The sequence below is a fragment of the Seriola dumerili genome, unplaced genomic scaffold (genome assembly GCF_002260705.1).
Source record: "Seriola dumerili isolate Sdu_G_001 unplaced genomic scaffold, Sdu_1.0 BDQW01002262.1, whole genome shotgun sequence".
NCBI classification, from domain to species: Eukaryota; Metazoa; Chordata; class Actinopteri; order Carangiformes; family Carangidae; genus Seriola; species Seriola dumerili.
The window spans coordinates 850,232-874,292 of NW_019176517.1; the positions used below are offsets into that span (position 1 = coordinate 850,232).

A 24,061-nucleotide genomic window follows, 5' to 3' on the forward strand; every position below is an offset into this window, starting at 1 on the left:
ATTTGGTCTTTGCAATCAATGTCACCGTTACACGGTTTCTTAATGCCCAAGGTAACGGTTCAAATGTCTTTTTTGATAAACCATTTCAAATTCAATTTGCTTCAGAAAATTAAAGAAACACAGAAACATGGGGGAACAGTTGGTATTCTCACTTGAAAAATGACATTAAATTCTTTTTAATTTTTATTACAGATTTTTACAAAACTAGACACACCGGAAAGACATTATAACACTACGAAGACATGACTATCACACAGACAAGACTCACAATAGAAAGGGACACAGGGGTGGTGGGGTTACAGTTTTAAAGTACTTAACTAGTACTTACTACACACAGTGTGTCGATAGGAACACAAGCATGTACATGATTTAACAACACAAACACATACTTTGCACACTCACATATTTTTACATCACATACTTTCGTCTTGAGCATAAACTCAAAAAAAGACATTACTTATAGTATTATAAGTCCAACAATGGTCATTATTATATTACAGGGAGAGGAGGGAGAGATGTTCTGAGTCCAGAAATTAACTTATTATCTCCCATATACCATCCCCTCCCCTGTCCAAACATGACAGAGATGCCGTAGCATCTTCCATGCTGATAAGATTAAGGAAGTCTAGGGCTGGATGCCCAGTAAGCATGTCTCTAGGCTAAGGCTTATGTGTTTAGAATGTTTGACAGAATATCTCTTATTCCCAGAGGGCTTTAACTGCTGGACAGTGCCATAGGGAGTGCACAAGAATGCCCGCCTCCCCACAACCATGCCAGCATAAGCCTGAGAGAGAATGATTCATCTTTTTAGGTCTGGAGGGGGTGATGTATGCTCTATGCAGTATTTTCAATTGTATTACTCTAAATCTTACACAGTTGGACAGTGTTGCTGAATGCCAGATTCTATCCCATTCATGTGGGGTATGTGAGATGCCAAGGTCTGTTTTTCTGTGCTTGAATACTGCTATTAGGGGAGGAAAGGAGAAGAAGCTTATATATACCTGCAACCATTCCCTTCTCATGTTCCAGTTTTTTAGGCCATCATCCAGATGATTATGGCAACCTATATGGGTGCCTTGTGAGGCTATTTTTGTTATAAATGCTTTTAACTGTAGATATGGGAGGAAGGAAAACAAAATTGCACAAAATAAGATATTAAAGAAACCAGTGAAGACATTAAAAATGATTGCACAAACAAAAAATATTAACTGCAAATGCAATATGCATAATGTAGCTGCATAATGTGTTGTACAGCACACATGGGCAAGTTTTGTCTGGTGCTGACAATCTGCTATTGTCTCGCTTTCATATTGAGTCCATCCAGCCGTCTGTTTGCCAAGGTGGAAGGTCTACATCTCCCTACCCAAGTGATTAGGTGATTACACGTTCTTTGTCTCCATTTGATAGGTGAATCTAGAACTAACAGATTTACTAAACTCAGTGAAACAGTTGTATTCACAGCATGTCTATACGTATTTTATATATCAGATATGTTGGAATTTTATTATTATATAAAAATAAAATAAAAGTGTTCATTTATGCTGTGTGCCATCTTCATTTACTCATAGCCAGTGAAATTTAGGCTGATACTTACACCTCTTGATGAATCTCACAAGTGTTACCTTGCTTTTGACAGAGTAAGAAGATTGAAGATTATACATGTAGACATCAGTCTAGATTTAACTGTAAATGAGTAAATGAAGATGGCAGACAGCGTAAATGAACAATTTAATTTCAGTTTAGTAACTCTGTGTGACTATTGCAAGCAGGGCAAAAGTTGGCAAACCAGATGTCAATAAAATGTATTACACAGCCAGCAGGTGAAAACAAAACCTAAATAGGCACAACATTAATATTTCCAAATTTCCCTGATGAATTTAATGTCAGGAGTAACGTTAGCCGACGTTAACTCTAGCTATTTATTGATTAGCAAACCACGTTACTATCGTCCAAAAGTAAGCTAGCAAGTTAACACTCTGCTCCAACAACGGTAACTACCAATGCAATAGACACTATTCATTTCATCACATTACTGTGCCTCTGTCTTTTCCCGTTTTTCCTCCTCTTCCTTTCTTCTTTTTCTTCCCTGCACACCAGAGAGCGTTGGTCGTTTTGACATAATGAAAGATATTCTGGGGTCAAGTCAGATAACTTGCCCATCCTTTAATAGATTTTGGTATGTATTTATGTTGTTGTGTGGGCTTGTGTAATATTTCGAAATAATAGTTGTAACAGTTGTAATAGTATAAGTAAATAGTAAAAAAAAAAGTAAAAAGTTAAACAGTTTTTTTCTTCCCCCATTTCCCCTCATAGATGACGGCAGCAGGCGCTGAGTGTAAGTGATAGGAATAGGTAGAATAATTTAGTGGTATGGGTTCACTTTTATTCCAATTTATTTTATATTCCGAAAATAACCTAAATGAATTAATTGTCTCTAATACCTTGGGGATAGAGGTGAGTGGATCGCTTAGAGTACAACAAAATATCATCAGCATACAAATTTATTTTAAACTGGTGTCCACCCACTCTGAATTTGTGGATTTTCATAGATTGCGCAAACGAAGGGCTCAAGAGCTAAAGTAAATATTAAGGGGGTTATCAGGCATTCTTGTCCCATGCCTCGATGTAACTGGAAAGGTTCCGGAAGAATGTTACTGCTCCTAACAGAGGAGACCGGCTCATGGTAGAGTGCTCTAAACCATTTCATACAGAAAGGGCCAAATCCATAATTTGACAAAATAGATATGGCCATTCTATCATATCAAATGCTTTCTCAGCATCCAGCGATGTTGCAACCGCTGGATGCTGGAGAGGACTAGCACTGTACATAACCTGAAATAACCTCCTCATGTTATTAGCTGTCTGGCGCCCGGCTTCGAATCACACCTGGTCCAGATTCACTAGAGATGGGACAACTCTCTCCAGATGGAGAGCTATGACTTTTACAAACACTTACTTATAGTCATTGTTCAGGAGGATAATCGCTCATTAGCTGGTGGTCCTTCGCAGGTTTTGGAAGAAGACTTATTATGGCAGTGCACATTGTGTAAGGCATTTCCTGATTGTCTATAATGTCATTATACAACTTAACCAACAATGGAGACAACACATCCAGAAAACACTTATAAAATTCATTTGTGAAACCATGCCCTCCAGGGGTCTGGAATTCCTTATGTGTGATAGGGGTCTCCAACTCCTCTTTCTGGGTTTCCTTTAATACAGGAAGTGTAACACTCTCCAAGAAATGATCCATGCTATTGCCTAGCACCGTGCACTCATCTTGATATAAATTTGGATAGAAATCTTTGAAACCATGATTAAGCAATTTTTGATCACTGACTTTTTACTAAAGTCAAAAAAAAAAATTACTCTAATTAATATTCCATTGTGAAAAAGTTAAATCATGTGTCTGTCCAACAACTAATTGATTAATTGATAATTGCTTTCATCTCTAACCTTCAATAACCATTATATAAAATAATAGGCCTATATACCCTGAAAACACAAGAGGGTAAGAATGTAATAATAAACACACAATTATAATTAGCCTACGATTACACTGGTCACTGGTTTCCTATAAATTAGAGCAGTCCATTCAGTGGTAACGGCCATAAATAAATAGGCTATAATCTGGACGTGATTGGCTGGTACAGATTTAGTATTATTATCTTCATGACCGAGACAGTTCTGGCCAGAAGAACGCTCCGATTCACTACTGAGTGATTCACCATCTCAGATAGACGATCTTCGACAGCAGTTATGCGAGGGGACGTCGCTTTCACGATTTGAGCCGTTTTTGTCAAAGTGTGCTGTGGCTGCTCGCTTCTTTAAATAGGCTTCTCCTGGTTGTTTATTTGCTCTTTGTCCGCCACCGGCACTATTCTGATGTCTACTTCAGGACTGTGAGTAACGTCGGCAGGCAGAGCCCTCGACTGAAGCAGCGACTGTAGCAGAATGGCGTAGCATCCCCGGCGGGCATCCCACATCTCCAAACAACACAGGGTTAGCTGTGCCCGGGACTAACAACAGTCCGGTGTCCTTTGTTGTGTTAGCAGCAGAACTGGTGTTTCTCAGAGACTACGACACTTCTCCGGGACAAAAATGCCTTTTCTTGTAACGGACAGAGCAGCCTGGAGTCGAGGCGCGGAGGAGATACGGTGACTGCGGAGAAAGTACTCTCTGCTGTGCCCCCCCCCCCCCCCATCAGACCGCAATGTTTGGACTTGTGGAAGAGACGACGGCCAGCAGTATCTCTGTGTACATTTAACTACGCTTTAAAGCGGTATGTAACGGCGGACATCTACTGCTGGTGCCAGGCGGACGCTGTAGCGGCAGCTATGCGCTTGTTTTATCGTGGCAGGTGTGAGTCTTGTCCGCTGCGGCTCGCCTGGCCCAGCTGCGTTAGTTAGCCCGATTATCATTTTATTCCGCTCACACCACTGCTCTGTTGTTTGGTGTGGTGCTACCGTGAAAAAGGCCGGCAAGCTAGTCCTCGGTGGGTTACAACCCCCCTCCCCGGGAAAAAACTCTTATGTAACCCTGTGGGATTCCTTTCTGTCAGACTTCCTGTGCAAGGAAACTGGAACACTGGCTGCTGGAGGAGAGCCATGTGCATTAAAATCGGGTTAGGACAGGGTTTGAACAGGCTCAGGCTGCTGATAACTGTTTTACTTGTGCTGTTACGTATTTAATGTCTCCACATGTACTTGTTTGAATACTGATAGCTATGCAGTCTGAATCATCCGTTACTGAGGCTCTTCCCTCATGGTGAGTTTGGTCTTTAGTGTGTGACAAGACTCTCAAAAACGTCAACAGGTCTGAATTAGGACAACTAACATTCATTTTCTTTGTCAGTTAATTGTTTGAGCTATACAAGGTCAGAACATGGAAAAAATTGCCCCTTACAATTTCCTGAAGCCCAAGTTGATGTTGTAAAATGTCTTGTTTTGGCTTAACAGCAGGTCAAAACCCCAAAGATGTTCACTTCATTGTCACACAAGGCAAGGGAAATCAGCAAATCCTCACAACTGAGAGGCTGGAACCAGTAACTCCTCAGAAATGATGTCAGTGATTAAAAATTTTGGAAATATCTGCTGAGTTTTGTTGTTGATGTTCCAAACCCACACCTAGGTATAAGTTGATATCTCATAATCCTGGCACCAAAGTGCCTTACTACAACACAACCTTTCTGTTTCAGTTTGGATGTGGCTGGGTATCATTAGATCACAAAAATAATTTGCTGCTGTATGGTTCAGTATTGTGTTGTTCAGCATTGTTTTTTTAATCTCTGAACAGATTTATGTCTTAAGTGTGACCTCACTCTGTCTCCTCTTACTCTGGAACTATCTGGAACTTTCCCATTTGGCTCAGCTGACAGTACAACATGGCTGATACTGCACATGTGGCGAGCACACATGAGCATATACAGAATCTGAAGTAAATTTTGTCAAGGAATACCATTCTATCACAAAATACTGTTGTAAGAACCTACATCCTGATGTGGATACTCTAAGTGTTCATTGCAGAAAAATAAATAATCTTCAATTTAATTTGCCTTAAAACAGATGTTATTACATATATGTGAGCATTGAAACATTCTCTATATGTAAAAAAAACATTTGTTTTAGTGTACATCATGTAGGCTACATTTAAAACGGGTTATCCTGTTGTTTTCTGTTATTCCTTTTGTTAAAGGCACAGTCAGAATTGTAATAGTAGGAAACAGGTGGCTCTATTCACTTTAGGGGTCTCATTAAATCATTACAGTGTGGCAGTGAACCAGCATGAACAGAAACAGAACCCTTAACTGTAAAATGTTGTGTTTCTTTTCCTCCACAGTGCTCTCCTACATCACCCCCTCCCACCTTCAACTCCCCCAATGATGACATCTCCGGACTCTCCCCCACTGGTATCCCCCTCCCCATGCCCTCCTCCCCCTCCGTCTCTTCCCTCCTCCCCCGTGCCCTCGTCCCCAGCCCCATCCTCCTCCTCCCTCCCCGCCCCACCCTCATTGCCACCCACAGGGGAGGTGATGGTGCTGGCTCTGGGCAGGAAGAAGCAGCGGGTGCTAATCGCTCTCTCAATCCTGCCCAACCTTTTCCTGGCCTTTCTGCTATCTTCTGACCCCCTCATCACCCTCTCCCCGCCCCACCACTGCCACCTGCCAGGGTCTCTGCAGTCCCTGGAGACCCTGAACACCTCCCTACCCTGGGAGAAGGGACAGAGGCCTGGGGATAGTGGGGGCCCATCCCAGTGTAAGCAGTACGTCAACAGCAGCCAGTCGGCTGTGGTGGACTGCGAGTCAGGCTGGGACTACAACATCACAGAAGGGCTGAGGAACAACATTGTTACTGAGGTAAAGCTCCGGACTGGATCCTGAGCTCTCTGATTGTGGTCCTGGTCTTGCTCACGGTTTTAGCTTCTTGTTGATGTGTTGACTAAAGTTTGTTTCTTACTTTTATTGTCTTGCTGAGCATGCAGTGTCTCTCTTTTTGCAATGCCCTGCTAAACTTTAATACAGCTGCACATATTTCTTGCTACCAAGCAGCTCCTTTGAGGACCAACTCAGTGTTTCCCATGTGTTCAGTCTCATTCCACTTTAAATGGCTCTTGTGTTAACTGTGCTCATTTTCTAAAACGTAAGAGCCTTGCATATTGCTGATTTATATCATATCTTATAGTTTCCTTTAGTAATGTTTTGGTTGTGTGCACAGTGATTGTTATGAAAACCCTTCCTTGTTGGTGCTGTCAAGGTTACTAACATCAAGAGATCTGGGAGATCCCTGATTCCATTTTCCCACACAAGTCTCCTGTTTGATGTATGTTACTGAATGCGCGCATTTACATTTGAGGTATTCATATGAGACAGATGTCACAAGCTGATCCCAGGTGCTGTTGTCCCATACACACTACTGCTAAACTACAGGATTACTTATCACAAACAAGGTTCTGTTTAGGTTAGCTATAGTGTGCACTCATACACTCACCCATTCACTCTGTGTTTTTGTTTCAATAGTCAAGCAGTTGGTTGTAGTTTACATCAGTGTTATTTAATAGAGTTCTTGACTCCAATAGAAATGCATTTTTGCCTTTGTTAAGGTGTCAGAGCGTGAGCGCAGAGATGTGATGGCATGCGGGGCAAAGCTTGTGAGTCTCACCTACATCACAGGATCAACCTGAAAGGGCTATGAGAGAGATATTATAATCAGAGTCATGTTTGAAAGTTCAGAAGTCAGTGTCCTTAAACATATAACTAAGGAAGACCAGTCCCTGCTTAAAACCAGACTGTGGCACTGAGACACTGAGAGAGACTGAATTAAAAGGACTCCCATGTACAAGAAATGTCTTAAAAGTTATGCTTTAGAATGGGATCAACAGCAGTTTGTATTTAATGGGATAAAACATGCACAAACAGGAATAATGCCTTTTAAATGTCTTGCTCTAGGGCACCAGAGAAACTGCTTATGAAGCAGGGATTGGGGAATATTAATTATTTGCCTGCAGGCCACAACTTGGCAACTCTAAACTAGAACTGTAACTCACTTCTAGTATTCATCACTGTGTATTTAAACAGCAGATAGGGGGAAGACAGTGGAAGAGAGAACATTTTGTTTCCCTTAGGCTGGTGGCCTGAGTGGAAACTCTTTGGCCTGTGGTCTGTTTTCATTTCTGTGCCTACTGATGTAGGAGCCACACCCAGTCCTCCAGCTCGTGGTATTAGAGCAGTTTACTGGTAATCCACCCACACCACTGCAGTGAGCTGAAATTAGCAAACGTTGCCAAGGGAAGCATTTAGCAGGAGCATGTTTGCAAATACATCTGTGTAGAGGAGGAGGAAGCTTATAGTGGTCTTCATCTCTCAGGTTTCATATTAGTATTGACATGGACAGACAAAGAGACATGTTTGGCTTTTGAGTTAGGTTTAACTCAAAAAGTATTTTCTACTGTCATAATGATCTGTTCCTCCAGCGCTGCTTTGCTTTGCTGAGCTGGCAGACTGATGGGCAGGAATTAGGAAGGTCTCTGATCAGCTTCACCTCTGCTGCTGATCAATAGATACTGTGTCACTGTACTAGAGGTGAACTCCACTGAACATTTCTATGCTGTGGATCTATGAGCTAATGCACAGAACATACTTCTTACTTTTTCTTCCTTTTGTCATAAGGGTTGGGAAAAATGTCAGGAAAAGAACCTGTAAACCACCAAAAATGTTGTAGCAGTACAGCACAACTGCATTCTTGAGATATCTGGGTGTATCAGGAACCTTGGGTCATATATCCACTCAATAAGCAGGGCTGCTTTAGCACTATGCCTTTGTTATAGGATGTTTGCATCAGTATAATTAAGTATATTGATTTGTCAGATACTTCATTTTCTGGATTAGCCGAACACAAACACCTATACAGAGTTTTTCGATGGATTTTTCCAGTAAATTTAATATATCACCATATTGACATCACTATAAAAAAATTATATATTATAAGAGAAGATTTTTAGATTAATGTCTAGTTGTCATCTTTCCTCAACCTGAAATATATGTAACCTCTCTCTGAAGTGTCAGTGAAGTTCATCCCACAGTGGCAGAAAGGCAGTGTTCCTATTCAAAGCATCTGGACTCAAAAATGTGAAAGGAAAAAATGGCTGCAGGTTTCTGGCCTTCCTAAAGGCACATACCTGATTGGTGCTTGAGTCTCATTCTCAAAACCGGTCTGAGGAGTTTCCAAATTTGTTTGTGTGCATTTTCCCTCCCTCTGTCATCCAAAGCATTCCACTCGTATGAGCACTGTGGGTTGCTGTGGTGCCCTTAACCGGTTACTGTGCACTGCTGTGACACTGTGCCTCAGCAACAGGCTGATATTATGTGACAGGGTTTTATGTTTCTGTGCATGGACTGATAATACAAGGCCTTTTTATCACCGGCCGTCTACTCTCCCCCTCTCCTCCCTCATTCTATTTATATGATTAAAATAATTTTGCTCTTAGTGGCCAGCAGACAGTGACATTAGCAGAGCTCAGCTGTTAGTGCAAACTAGTGTGTCACGACTTAGGGCCTGATTTACTAAAGCTTTGCGTGTGTAAAAACGTGCGCAAACGCGACAGCACGCGCAAACACATGTTGATGCTGATCTACCAACCGGGCGCACCGAGGATTGCGTCTGTCAGTCGGGCAAAATAACACGCGCTATCCATTTTGCGCTTCTGCCTTCATGAATATGCAATATAGGCGTGCCTGCCAGAACGCGCAAAATATTGGGAGGAGTAGATTCAAATAGAATCATTTTGCGCACGCAATGAGATTTACCAAACCTCAAACTAATTGCGCTGATTATTTTTGCGTCTATATTTAGCACGTTTGAAAGTCGAGTCTTAGGCTACCTGGCACAGCCGTGCGCACAGATGGCTGCGGTCATTGTTGCAAGGAGGCGGCGTAGGCACGACAGGCAACGGAGAGAACGCATCTTTTCTGTTTGTGTCACTCTTTCTGGAATGGCAGAAGAAAAAATAATCGAGACATATCGGTTATCCGGCGATGCCATGATTGTCCTTTGAAAAAGAAAAAAACAAAAAAGTCATTCGTTCAGAGTTCAGAAAATCCTTAAATAATAAATGTTGCATCATAATGTCAAGTGTTTCTTGTTTGTGCTATTTTGACAAAACCAAAAACTCACATTTTTATGTACTAAAGCCCACTTTCTTTTAGACATAGGAAACATTTAGTTCGGCCTAGTTCCTGTCATTTTTTCCTGAAACTTAAAACAAATGAAAACGCACACACTTCTGCGCCCCTGCTGGAACGCACAAACAAAAAAACCCTTTTGGCAATTACGCTTTTCCATTGCACAGCTAAAGAACGTTCATGACGCACGTTCATGTCTTATGTGGTGTACCTGAATGAATTAAAAATATTCCCTCTATCCCAGTAATCTGCTCATCACAGAACGTCAGCTGCACCTGCTATTCAATGGGAGACAGAGGGTCCTCCTCCGCCGGTCCTCCACCTGTTTTATTTGCCGATTTGTTATTCTGTGCGATTTTTTCCCTTTGTTCTTCTACGAATGTCTTGCCACCTTTTCTTCATTTCATCCGGTGTTCTTTTGGTTTCCCCCACAGCATTAACCTTGTCACAGATTGCCTCCCATATTGCGTTCCTCCTAATAACGGTTAAATTCCTTTGCTATAACTCAGAAATGTGCTTGTTTGCCTCTTGTACCAGCACCTCCAATTCCGGTCCAATTGGATCTGCTCATTTGGATTCGCCACGGTGAACACCCTTAACTCGCGCAAAATCCTCATTTAAATAGGGCCGGCTCGATCACTTTTGCGCCTGTAGTCAACTGCGCTGTTAATCTAAGTAAATCACTCGCAAGACCCAAACAGGCAGCGCGCGCAATCTATCCCTGTGCGCACGCAATTTAGCGCTCTTTATTTGGGATCTTAGTAAATCAGGCCCTTAGTGTAAAACTCTGATCTGAGAGCAGATATCTGTGCCTCTGTTTAACAGATGTGCCGACATTCAACTGTTCCTGTTCCTTGCAAGTATAACTAGAAATGACAGTAATACACCCACTGTCCTCTGACTGTCATGGCCACACACTCACGTGCTTACATTTTCCTGTGTTTGTATCACTAGTCTAAAGAAGGTTCAAAAGAGTCATTCCTGTGATGCCTGTGATGTCATTGGATCTAATCCAGTCCTGTTTACACCTGTGACTGTGCATGTAATTATTTACCAATGAGTAGAAATAATCCACATGGAAAATCCACAAAATACAATGAAAGCATGTGTGTTCTTACATCCAAAGATTTTCTTCAGCCATCTCTAGGAAGTCAATCTCTGAAATTGAAATGGTACTTCTTTGATAAACCTTATTTTGTATTTACACTTTAAATTTTTTTTTTTTAATAAAAGGGAGGATTAATAAAAAGTACATATAGGTGTAGACATAACATAAAAGCATCTTTATTATAATATGTGTAATTTGTTGGTGGTGATTTTTTTGGGTAACTTGTCCCAAAGCCTATGAACATTGAGAGTTAGTGCAGCATATATATATATATATATATATATATGTATGTGTGTATATTTGTATATAATATTACATTGTCAGATTTTCATATAAATGTAGCCAAAATGTCAGATAATGAGGTAAATCTATGCTAAAGTAAAATCCATGTGAGACAAAAGGTCAGGATCCAGTCTGTTCTGAACAATAGATGTCCAACAGGTTTTTGTACTTCCTGTATCGAGCTGAGATCAGGTCACAGATTTATGTATATGGTTGTCTGCTCCAAACTCAGCTCATTCTCCCAGAACCATCTGCTGTTGTAGACATTTAATGTCCTCCATCATTGAAATAATCCACATTGCAGTGGTATACTATCCATTTTTGATGACAGCAGAATAACATTTTACTTGCAACGTTTTTCACTTCAGTCTGCATTTTAGTGCATTTCCCATATTTACAACTATTAAACCAGGACAAAATGCAGTTTGAGATAATTAAAGACTTTTTGAACTGTGAATCATTCTAGTAGAGTCCCAGAATAAAAATAGAGAACTGGAAACAAGCATAATCGTCGCCTTTAACATAGGAAGTAGGGAAACTGTTAGTTGATTAATGGATGAGCCAACTGACAGAAAATTGATTGCCAAGGGTTTTGATAATCGTTTTAAGTTATTAGCAAGAAAAAATATGTGATTAAACTTATCTAATGTAAGGATTTGCTGTTGTTCTGTGTTTCATAGTGCTGTAATCCTTTGGGGTTTGGATGTAAACTTGAACCTTGACAAATAGTAATAGCACTTTTCACCATTCTCTCACATTTATAGGGTAACCTATTAGCTGAAAAATAATTGTCAGAATAGTGTGTGATATGTGTGATAGAGGTGCGCTGTGTATATAGCAAGAGCTGTATGAATGTGTATGCGAATGGGTGAATGCGAGTAGTAGTGTAAAGCGCTAAAGTTGCTATAACTGAATTTACTGGTAGGTATCAGCGTTTCTCACGTCATATTAACTGTTTTACTCATGGTTCTGACGATGTTGCTTATAATGGACAATCCACCTCTTTCACATGAATGCGCTCGTAGCTGAATAGGTAAACCCAGAGTTAACCAACTTGGTAGTATAGGTTATCCAGGACAGCCAATGTTAGGTTCAGTTGAGGCAGATAATGAAAAGATATCCTGGGTATGTTGAACTTGCTTTGTAGTAGAGGCCTCTGGTTCTACCTGGTTCAAACAAATGTTTACCGGATGTCTTACCTCTCTTGTGTTTGTGCTGTCCAGTGGGATCTGGTGTGTGGCCAATACTGGTTGGTTCCAGTGGAGGAGGTATGTTTCATCCTAGGTGTCCTGACTGGCTGTCTGGGTCTGGGCTATGCTGCTGACAGGTAATAAATGCGTACACACACACACACACACACACACACACACACACACACACACACACACACACACACACACACACACAGTTTTGTTAATAGGTCTGTGTGTCTGAATGCTTCTGTAAATGAGAGAATTCAGTTTTAGATTTTTAATACATTTGTAAAAAATTATAAAAACATGTTTTCACTTTGTCCCAGTGCAACTCAGTCTGTCTGTCTGCAGTGATCTTTGCTGTTGAGATCACTTTGTTCATCATTCTTCAGCACCTTGTCTTTACTTTGCAGTTTCACTACTTCAAAATTCTTCATGCAACACACAGAGACATGTCCACTGACACACACAATGTACAAAGAGTAGCTTGGTTGTTAATGTTCAAATGAAATTAGCTATAGATTTACTATGTCTGCCAGTGGTTCCTCTGTCAGTCAGCAGCTCGTGGCCACCAATCGATAGGAAGAAAGATTTAGTATCAAACGGCCCACAGGTCATCTGACTTGGCTTTTCATCACAGTAAGAAATCATTCTGTGGGAGAAGTGCTACTGTTTGCCACAGAAACATTGAAGAATATATTACAAACCAGTTTACTATGAACAAGCCATGAATGACATCAAAATAAATGCTAAAGAATTTGTAAGCTTTAGTTTGCTAAATTTTAGGATTTCAGGCTCGGCAGTCTGCATTAGACACACCCCAAATGCCTCAGATAATTGACATTATGGATCAGTCTGTATGTGCTGCATTGTTGGATTTAAAATCATCCCACAAGGGAAGCTGTAGTTGTGGGGGCATTGTGAGGTAGATGATGCCAGTTTAATCAGCTAACAGCCTTCATTAATTTGCTGACCAACTGAGCATAGCATCTGTTTGTTAAGACTGGTGAATTAATACTGCCTCCTGGGAACATACAAAAGAAGAAATGGGAACAGTACTAACCTACAGTGTGGAAACAAAACTGCTGCACCTACATGAAGCTGGGAATTGGCTAATCATCACATGTAGTGATCAGTTATACTTCAGACTTGAGCTGCAGAAGACACAGTATTCTGGTAATCATTATGATTGCATCAGCAGCTGAGACGGTGTGGCTGGTATTGTTTTCATCTTTTAAGAACTTTGGCAATTTAAGATAAACACAAGAAACTTGTGCTGTAAAAACTGGACCAGACTCAGTGAATAACTCCCTAAGCCCTATGGTAACTATTAATTCAGCTACACAGACTAATGAGCAGTGATAACTAACATGTCTTTGGGGTCATCAGGTGGGAACCTCCTTTCACCAGTGTTTCGTCTAGTTGGTCCCACGACACCTCCAGGAGGCTAGACAGTGATCACTGGCGTCCCAGAGTCATCCCCCTAATGCCAGCCATCACTGCTCCTCACACCACAACTATTTTCTCCTTTACCTTGCCTATGCTAACACAAACAACATCATCAACTCGGACAAAACACACTAGCAGATTCAGCAAACAAACTCCCCTAACCAGTTGGAGAAAATGGCAGCCATTTTGAATGAGGGAGGTAGAGTCAGGGAGAGGTGCCTGTTTGGGCTAGCTCTCCCCCGCCGGGTTAGGCTGTGCTCTACCTCCCCCTACTCCCCCACTCTCCAACAACTCACCTAAAACAAACAAACTCGCCTAGACAGTCAGAGACACACTACAGACCAATTCAGAGCAATACAAACAAACCAACTCACCTGAACTAACCGCATGGTCTCAAAGAGGCTCACACAGGCCACACCCTCCACTTAAAAACACTTCCTCTTCCTGGATTTTCTTCCTTGCTTCTCCTAAGAGTCTGTCTATCCTAAGTGCTCCCCCTGCTGGGCCCCCAGCTACCATTACTTCTTCTAATCCAAATCCACTGACTGGATCTTGCTGCCTCATCTGACATGTCTTTTACTATTTTCCTCACACTCTGTCCACTTGCTCCTAGCTCCCTTACCAAAGAGACAACAGACCTTGCTACAAATCCTCTACATCCTACTTCTACTGGACAAATCCTAACTTTCCATCCTCGCTGCTCTGCTTCTGCCCCTAACTCTGCATACCTGAGCTTTTTCCTTTCATATGCTTCTTCAACTGAAGCCTCCCACGGAACAGTCAACTCTATGAAATATACTTTCATTCTACTCCTAGACCACAAGACTATGTCAGGCCTTAACTTTGTACTGGCTATTTCCTGGGGAACAACAAGCTTTCCTCCTAAATCTACCTGCATTTCCCAATCACAAGCATCCTCTAAGCTGCCTTGCCTCCTTGCTGTCTTACCAACTTTCTCTCCCTCTTGCACAAACTTTATTGCAACTCTCTTTGTTTTAGACCCTCCTAAATTTGCCTGCCTCCGTAGGTCTTCTATTCCTGCAGCTAAGCTTTTTAAAACCTGGTTATGTCGCCACGTGTACCGGCCTTGCGACAGACTAACCTTACAGCCTGACAAAATGTGCTTTAGAGTTGCAGTACCTGAACACAATGCACATAGCGGGTCTCCATTTACCCAGAGTTTTAGGTTCTGGGGAGTTGGCAATACATCATATGTTGCCCCTATCAAGAATCTAATGCTACTTTCCTCCATACTCCACAGCTCTTTCCAGCTAAGCTTTTTCTTATCTACACCTTCCCAATTTAACCACTGTCCCTGCTTAGCCTGAGCCACTGCCTTTGCACCCCTTAATATCTCCTCCTGTCTACGAACCTGTTCCACCACTAGCTTTCTCTTTTCCTTGGGACCTGCTCTACTCCACACCGGTTTGCCTGGGCCAAGCCCCAAGCCTCCCCGGCCTATTTGGACATTACCCACAATCTCTGTATGCAGATATCTGTCTGTCTGTTTTTCACCACGATAGCATCACAACCTGAAAGTCAGAGGAAGGCTGAGTTCGAAGATGGGTGTGGTTTGAGCTAAGAGTACTGAATATTCATGTAATATCCATCCATTGGTCCATTCACCTGTCCCATTCTTGTGAATGCCATATCTCAGTAATGCCTTGAGGGAATTTCTTGAAATTTCGCATAAATGTCCACTTGGACTCAATGATGAACTGATTAGACTTTGGTGATCAAAGGTCAACGGTCAAGGTCACAGTGATCTCACATAACACAATTTTGGCCATAACTCACAGATTCATACACTAATTATGACAAAATTTTACTCAAATGTCTATTGGGATAAAATGAAGTGATGACATTTTATATCCAAAAGGTCAAAGGTCAATGTCACTGTGAGATCATAATGTTCTGCAAAATCACCTCTGGCTATTATTCAATGTTGTAGCTCAGGAAGGGGAAATTGTGACCATATTTCCTGTAACTTGCTTGGTTGATGGAGGAATACAACCCAGAAGTGGTAATTCCAGTTTCTTTTTGAAACAAACTTAGATAATATCTGTTTTGTATATATGTTTATATTTATTTATATTTTGTTAATAAACATTTTCTTTGAATTATTTGTAAATGACATGAAACTAGGAATGTGGTAACAGCATTGCAGATGATGATGACGAGGACGATGTTGATTATGTTGCAGAATTCACATGGTGGTTCCCCATTGTATCTTAACCCTTATATTCACAGTAGATTAATGTCTCTGCACTTTATTGCTTTTGTACACAAAACATGATTTTGGCCCTGTCAACGCAATATCGCAATAACGCCTTGAAGGAACTTCTTCAACTTTGGTACAAACGTCCACTTGGACTCAAGGACAAACTGATTAGACTTTTGTGGTCACAGGTCAAGGTCATGGTGACCTCACAAAACACTTTTAGCCATTACTCAAGACTTCACACAGAAATTATGACAAAATTTCACACAAATGGTTAATATTTTATGTGACTCAAGGGATATAATCCAAAACTAGTCTAAGTGGCAGAGGCATACAACTGCAAGGTGGTAATTAGTCTCATCTTATTATTGTGTGATGATAATAATAATAGAGTAATAGAGTACTGTGTATGTGGGATATATGTATGTATCTGTGTCTCTTCAGGCTGGGCAGGTCCAAGACTCTGCTGACCTCCCTGACTCTGTCGGTGGTGTTTGGGGTGCTGGTGTGTGTCTCTCCGTACCCCTCCATCTTCATTGTTATGCGTTTCTGCCTGGCGGCTGCTAGTGCAGGAGTCTACCTCACTCTGTACATCACCCGTGAGTACATTCAAACAACACCTCCTTTGTTTGAGTAAAATTCATAGATGATCTGTTACACACTATAGCAGACAGATAAACACAACTGACACAAACTGAGACGATCTGACTTGTTGAGGATTTTTGTTTTTCAGAATGAACCAGGTTGTTTTCCCTCTCTGGTCCAGCAACTAACTTTACCTGAGAGAGACTGAGTTAAATTATTCTGGATGTAACCATTCATTTACACTTTGTAAAAGTGGATGACTAATTCTAAATTTATCTAAATATCTATGTTTTGAATATGAAACAGTCTATGAACACGTAAAAAATGTAAGTTTGGGGTTTACTTACTCATGTAGTCATTATAGATTCATGCTGGTTAGAAAAAAAACATCTCAAACCAATTCTATAGCATAATCATAAAAATAAAATCTATGTTCTGCTTTCCACCCACATGGGCACTGCTTTCCAACTAAAATACAAATAAATACACTTCTTTCTTCACAGCTTTCATGCATCACCCTAGGTGTTTCTGGGTTTAGGTTTCCATTTTTGATAAGAGTTGGCAGATGAAAATCTGTCTTACTGTGTGGTGAAAGTATGTTTCATTTTGGTTCCACTAATATGAAACTGATGTAAACCACAAATAAACAGCAGAGATGGGAACTGTAAATATGAAGATTTATTAGGGTTGCTTTGTGTCTGTCAGGTCTGGAGCTGTGTGAGCCCTCTCTGAGGCTGGTGGTGACCATGCTGGCTGGTCTGATGACTGTCACCGGAGAGCTGCTGCTGCTGGCCGTGGCCTTGGGCTGCCAGTCCTGGAGGGGCCTGCTGGGAGCCGGGGCTGCACCACTAACACTGTTTCTCAGCTATAGGTACGAGTTTGGAGTCTTTTAAGATATCAGAAGCATTTTTTTTCTGAGAACTTGCAGAATTAGGCCAGGAGAAAGAAGGAACCTGATAGCCTTTTGATATTGTGAAGTGTAATAGTTGAAGTGTCTTGATGCCAACTGACTTCCTGAAAGCTTTGTTGGATTGTATTGATACCAGTTCCCTCACCACCCCAAGCCTTTTAGCTCATTTCAGAACACATCAGGACCACTTTGTTTAAGGTCCTCTAAGACCTCTGTTACAAGATAAGCCTTCATTGTAATTTCAAAATCAAAGTAACAGAGATTATACAGAGATTACTGGCTGTGAATTTCGGGTTTTAATAACAATGGAAGAAAAAGAATTCTTCCAAACTGGTTATTTTCCATGTTGAGGCAGCAAATCTGGGTTACAGCACAAAATCCTAATATGTCCAAATAGAGTTGGTGCTAGTGAAGGTAAGCATAGATCTAAGAATGAGTCAGGCTTGTGTTGTCTCTGGTCTCCTGCAGCATTCCTGGGGTTTTTCCAGAGTCCCCTCGCTGGCTCCTTCTGTCTGAGCGATCTGCAGACATGAACTCGTTCAGCGAGAGAAGAAACTCCAACAGAGATGTGAGGGATGACGAGAGCTTCACAGGTGTGTGTGCAGCAACAGCGTTTTCCTCACACTGCTTCTTAAAACAAGAGCAACTAATCAGTGTCAGGCTGAACAGATTCTGGTTCTTATTATATCTTATATCTTCATTTGAAAACATGAATACCTATCACACATCACTACCAAGAGTAGGTAATGATGCTCCATTATAATTCATTATTTATTAAAGACTCATAGGTCCTGCATAAAAATGAGATTTTAATGGAGCACAATGACCAAGCAGCAGCTACAAAATAATGTGAGCTGGACAGTTTACATGCATAAATGTGAGGAGTTTGCTCTTGTTTAGTGGCACTGTTGCCACTATGAGTTAAAAGCATCACATAATTCTACCAAGCGGTCATTCACAGACAATTGACAGTAATCATGTTTCTCACATTTGGTGAAAGTTAGACCCAGGCATCTGATGATATTGGAGGGGAAGAGAGTGCTGCATTAAACGAGCAGATGAACATTTGTTATATTTAACAATGTTTTCATGTTAGCACACTTGACATACTATAATTTACATATGTTTTTTCCCTCCAGTAATATCTATTTTTTTTTGTTGTTACTTCCTTATTTATGCAATAAATTATTGATCACAAAAAAACAATGTTTTTACAGCTAAAGGCTTAAGTAGAAGTCATCATCATTTTCAGTAGCAGCCTTCTTAAACATGTCATCAGAGTATTTGCAATTGACAATCTTGAAGTATCCATTATGTGATAAATATGATGTTTGAGCAGTTCATTAAAGAGAGTCCAGAACATCTGGGGTAAAGGTTCATCTGAGCCACCAAGCTCCTGGTGCATATTTATAATATTGGATTCAGACTAATTCGCATTTTATCTCTAAAATTGAAAGCAAATGTCTGCACTGTAGAAATCATGTTTTCACATCCTTGCCTTCATTATTTAGAGGTTTTTCTAGATGTTAAAAACCTCAGAGCACTGTTGGGCAGATGCATGGTATTGACACTGTGTTCACCAATGATCCTTGCCCAGTTAATTAATGATGTATGAATGAGTTGCAGCAGTAACATTTAACGCCCCGCTTGACACACTGTAATTGGATATAATGATATTTGATGAATGAAACTTCTTAACTCCTGTATAAAAAGATAATGAATGAGCGATAACAAAACTGTAATTACAGTTAATGATACATAATTCATTAACTGTCACATTCACATAAATAGGAATCATTCACTGGCAACAATTTATAACTGTGTTCAATAGTCAGAAATATAGATAGATAGATAGATACTTTATTTATCCCCTAGTGAAAATTTGTGTCCATTAGCTCATTGTTGATAATAATAATAATAATAATAATAATAATAATAATAATAATAATAATAATAATAATAACAGTTGGTAATAAATAAACAATAATAATTAGATTAGTTCACTTCCTTTGGCTGAGGTGTTGTATAGCCTGATGGCAGTGGGAACAAAGGATTTCCTGAACCTCTCTGTTCTGCAGCGCAGTGAGATGAGATGTTTGCTGCACCTATAGCTGCTTCTCTGTCCTGCCAGAATGTTGTGGAGAGGGTGGTTGGTATTGTCCAAGATGGCCTCCATCTTGCATGCGTCTCTCCACAACAGTCCTGAGTGAGTCCAGACTCCTGCCAGACCCAGCCTTTTTTACCAGCTTGTCCAGTCTCTTTGTGTTCATGTCGGACATGCTGCTGCCCCAGCAAACTGCAGCATAAAAAAGTACACTGGCCACCACTGACTGATAAAACATGTGCAGCATTTCACTGCAGACATCAAAGGACCTGAGCCTCATGAGGAAAAAGAGCTGGCTCTGCCCCTTCCGGTAGATGGCATCCATGTTCAGGGACCAGTCCAGGTGCACACCTAGGAATTTATAAGTGTGCACCACCTCGCTGTCCTTCCCTCAAGTGTTGACTGGCTGAAGGGTGGGCCTAGACCTCCGAAAGTCCATGACCATCTCCTTGGTCTTGGAGATGTTCAGAAGGAGGCAGTTCTTGTTGCTCCATTCACTGAATGCCATCGTCAGATCTCTGTATTCCTCTCCCTGCCTGTTTCTGATACGTGCCACAATAGCTGTGTCATCCAAGTATTTTTGGATGTGACAGGAATCAGAGTTGTATTTAAATCCTGCCGTATACAGGGTGAACAGGAATGGCGCCAGAACAGTCCCCTGTGGAGCCCCAGTGCTGCTCATGACTGTCCCTGAGAGACAGTTACCCAGCCTGATGTACTGTGGTCGTCTTGTCAGGTAATCAACAATCCAGGACGTGAAGCAGGGATCCTCCCCCATCCCTTCCAGCTTGTCTTTAAGGATGGGGGGTTGGATGGTGTTAAATGCACTTGAGAAATCAAAGAACATACCCCCTATGTAACTACTTGGATATATGTGGAGCTTTAAAGTTCATTCATTAAGTTAACTCGAGGTCTACTTGCTTGATTCCCGCAGAGCTTTCAGTCTTATTTAATTGCCTTCATCGGTGGATGAATTTAGCTAAATTTTCACAAAGACACAAGAAGAAGTGTTTATAAATAAATAAAATGAATAAATTAATTAAACATGTTATATGATTAGAGCTGTGGTATCTTGTCAGTCAGAGAGGGAGTTGTAGTCATTGACAAATGGTATAATAAACACTTTCCTGCTCACAGTTACTGAGTTAGTGTGTGGTATAAACTGAATTCTCTACTACTTATATCTGAATCAACTGAGCTTGTATGTCCCTGAAATTGACAGTGAGTTATTGTTAAAAGAGACAACATGTCCGGTCATTATTCTCTGTGTTGCTGAACTGTTTATTAAAAAGAAAAAATGTGTTTTTGTCCTGTTTGTTTCCTGCAGAGCTGGATTCAGAACCAGCCCCTTTTTCACGACCGCACCTGTCCTTCCCTGAACTCTTCCACAGCAGGAACATCTGGAAGAACATGTGTGTGCTCGGCTTCACCTCGTAAGTCTTCCCACACTTTGTCATTAATTCACAGGGTGTGTTGTTGTGGTAGTCTCATGTTTCAGTGTCTCCTCCACCTTTCTTTTTGAAACCAGTTTGTAAATCCTCAGCTGCTTGTGCTTTGTCTTTCTGTCCTTCCTCCCTCAGATTCATCTCCCATGGCATTAGTCACTGTTACAGCTCATTCCGAGGTGACGTCAGAGGCACCGCCCCCAGTTTCTACTGGATGTACCTGTTGTCTGTGTGTGCAGGAGGTGGTGCCTGGCTGTTGCTCTGGGCGACTGTGGACAGGTGCGGTCGGCGTGGCATTTTGCTCCTCTCCATGACAATGACGGGGCTGGCCTCTTTGATCCTCCTGGGACTCATGGAGTGTAAGTGGGCTTTAGTCAGCAGCAAGATGTTGTGTTCTCCAAGGACATCTCGAATAGTTTTTCCCCCACTACCCCAGAAGTCACCCCCTGCTGTTAGAGAACCAATATGGCCCTGTTCAGACCTGGCATTAACATGCATCTACAAGTGCATGTTGATTGACCACTTGTGATTGGATCTCACTTCCCCGCTTTATGTGCAAATAAACAGGAATTTGTTGTTTTTAGCCAATCCAACAGGTCCATTGTCGCTGTGCTTGTGTGTGTGTGTGTGTGTGTGAGTTAATGTGATGCGCACAGGTCTTATAATTAAATAATACCAGGTCTGAACAGGGCCTATGTCAGGCTTATGTCAGGATCCTCGCGTCCTTCAGTCCTTGACCAATGAAGGTAAAAGTTAGCTAATCTGATGCAGACCTCTGACCCAATGTCATATTAGATCATCATACACCATGTGTGTCATGTTGACCTTGTACTTTATGCATTATGAAATAGATTACAATAAAACTAGCCAGCCCTGTTCATTTGTTTTTCCTCAGCCTGGTGTAGAAACACACTGGCTCCCCCATGTGTCTGACGGTGAGAATGACATTGAGTTTATGTAGGACACTGCAGTGGAAGCAAAGTCAAAGCTGTGTCAGACTGTGCTTTAATCATGCTTCAGGGGCTCCGGCCAGAAGCAGTGGGCTGTAATGAGATTTTCTCTGTCTGCTGTTAGTGATGCTGAGGTCTGAACAAGCTTTAAGAAAAGATTAGATTGGCAGGCATCATGATATATCATCTGAAACTGAAAAGTAGAAATGCTGCGCTTGATCAGGGTAATGCATAATTACTGAAGGTAATGCATAATTATTGAAGCGTACCCCCACCCCACCCCTCCTTCTCTCTAGATCTCAGTGAGACGGCAATCACAGTTTTCTCAGTGCTGGGTCTGTTCTCCTCTCAGGCCACCGCCTCCCTCTGCATACTCTTCACTGCAGAGATCATGCCCACCATCATCAGGTAGGACAGCAAAGACAACACTTTGAAGTTCAAAAGCTAAATTGGCCTTTTCCTCACAGAGTTCTATAGTAAAAGTATAGTATCTGTTGAGATGTACAAGCTATTAGTATATCAGCTCAGGTAAGTGCTGCCAAAATTAATCAGGACATGGAAAATGCAATAAATTGTGACAGAGGAGAGGGAGTTTCTATCAATAGCTGTTAGTAATCATGAGAAGTTTCCTGACATCTGAAAACATTTCTGTTAACTGGGATCAACCTGAAATTACAGCTTGGCTTATGTTGTTTTGGGAAATAAATGGATAAAATGCTTCAGGCTGAGATTTTTTTTTGTTATTCAGTGAGCTTTAGAGGAGCTGATTGGAGGATTTAGTTTCCTTTGGACAGAGACAAACTAGCTATTTCCCCGTTTCCAGTCTTCATGTTAAGCTAAGCTAAGTGATTCAATTTCAATTTTCTTATCTAACTCTCTGCAAATCTGATTGGTGTGTCAGGGGCAGTGGTGTGGGCACTGTATTTGCCCTGGGCTGCGTGGGCCGTCTCAGCTCCCCGCTCATGGACCTGAGGAACCATTACGGCTACTTCCTGCACCATGTGGTCTACTCGTCACTGGCTCTGCTGGCCGTGCTGTCCATCCTGCTGCTGCCTGAGAGCAAGAGGAAGTCGCTGCCCCAGACGCTGGCTGAAGGGGAGCAGTACAGACGCCCCCCGTTGGGTAGGAGGAGGAGGGACAACGTGCCGCTGCTTGCAACACCCAATCCCGAGACCTAAAAGACCTGGAGAGAGGGGCCTAGACTGTGCTGAAATAAGTCAGCATGAGGCCAGAAGATTTACATTTGTCATGTTACTGCAGAGGAGAAGAAGGATAGAGCATCACAGAGACTTAAAGACGGATGAAGAATGAACGTGAATGAAGCTTCTTAACATATCATCCTCTAGTCATTCCAAACACAGACTGTTGGGTTGAGTGGCCATTTTTCTCCATCTTCCTGTTTCCTGTCATTCAGATATGTGTGAATGTGTCTGAACACACACGCATGCCACATCATCTTTCCTACATCTCTTCATGACAGACAGTGGGTGCACCCCACATGTGACACACCAGCATACACTGCTGGATGTCGTCATCCAGTGTGTTGGTTGTAGAGATGTTAGCTGCTTACTACTGACAGTCCAAATGTAGGTTCGGACAGTTGTCTTAAATTATTCTTAGTGTTTGTCTAAACCTGCATAGACCATTTTTGTCTTGTTTGCTGTATACAGCAAAACAAAACGTGCTCAGAAGTGTAAGGAAAGTAAATGAAAGTCAATTTTGTATACCTTTCTGTGATGTACAACTTAGCTGACACTACTAGGGATGCCCCAATTGATTGGCTGCCAATCATGATCGTCTGATTTTCATAAAAATAAGTGATCGGTAGATCTACAAATTATCCTAGTCACCAATAACCTTAAAACCGATCACTCGTGGTTAATACTCTTGTGTCCGTGGCGGAGAGAGGCACTGTGTGCTTTGTAGTGTAGTCCCGCCACCCACCTTCTTCACTGTGTGACAGGCCACTAAAACAAAACATTTCAGCCATGTGGACCACAAAATATAATGCAATGCAGGGCTCCAGACTAACTTTTCACTGGTTGCATGATTTGGTCTGGCGTATTTCTTCATGAAGGAGGCTCCAAGGCTTACTCTTCTTTAATCATATTAAATAAAAATGTAAAATTATATCACTA

At 41.5% G+C, this 24,061-nt stretch overlaps 1 protein-coding gene across 1 annotated transcript; it reads left to right on the forward strand.

The window, feature by feature from the left end:
* Positions 1–3,747: 3,747 nt before the first annotated feature.
* Positions 3,748–24,061, forward strand: slc22a17 (solute carrier family 22 member 17). The gene is made up of 10 exons (XM_022769142.1): positions 3,748–4,282; positions 5,839–6,355; positions 12,290–12,393; positions 16,374–16,528; positions 17,220–17,385; positions 17,893–18,017; positions 20,856–20,961; positions 21,109–21,332; positions 22,220–22,331; positions 22,825–24,061. Exons 2-10 carry the CDS (start codon positions 5,879–5,881, stop codon positions 23,099–23,101), a joined length of 1,746 nt encoding a protein of 581 aa, XP_022624863.1. The 5' UTR covers positions 3,748–4,282; positions 5,839–5,878; the 3' UTR covers positions 23,102–24,061.

Bases quoted from the DNA above. Each gene is read 5' to 3' on its own strand.
- slc22a17 (XM_022769142.1), top strand. From the start codon at position 5,879: ATGATGACATCTCCGGACTCTCCCCCACTGGTATCCCCCTCCCCATGC. The intron at 6,356-12,289 runs GTAAAGCTCCGG...TGTGCTGTCCAG, and splicing joins GGAACAACATTGTTACTGAG to TGGGATCTGGTGTGTGGCCA. The intron at 20,962-21,108 runs GTAAGTCTTCCC...TTCCTCCCTCAG, and splicing joins TGTGTGCTCGGCTTCACCTC to ATTCATCTCCCATGGCATTA.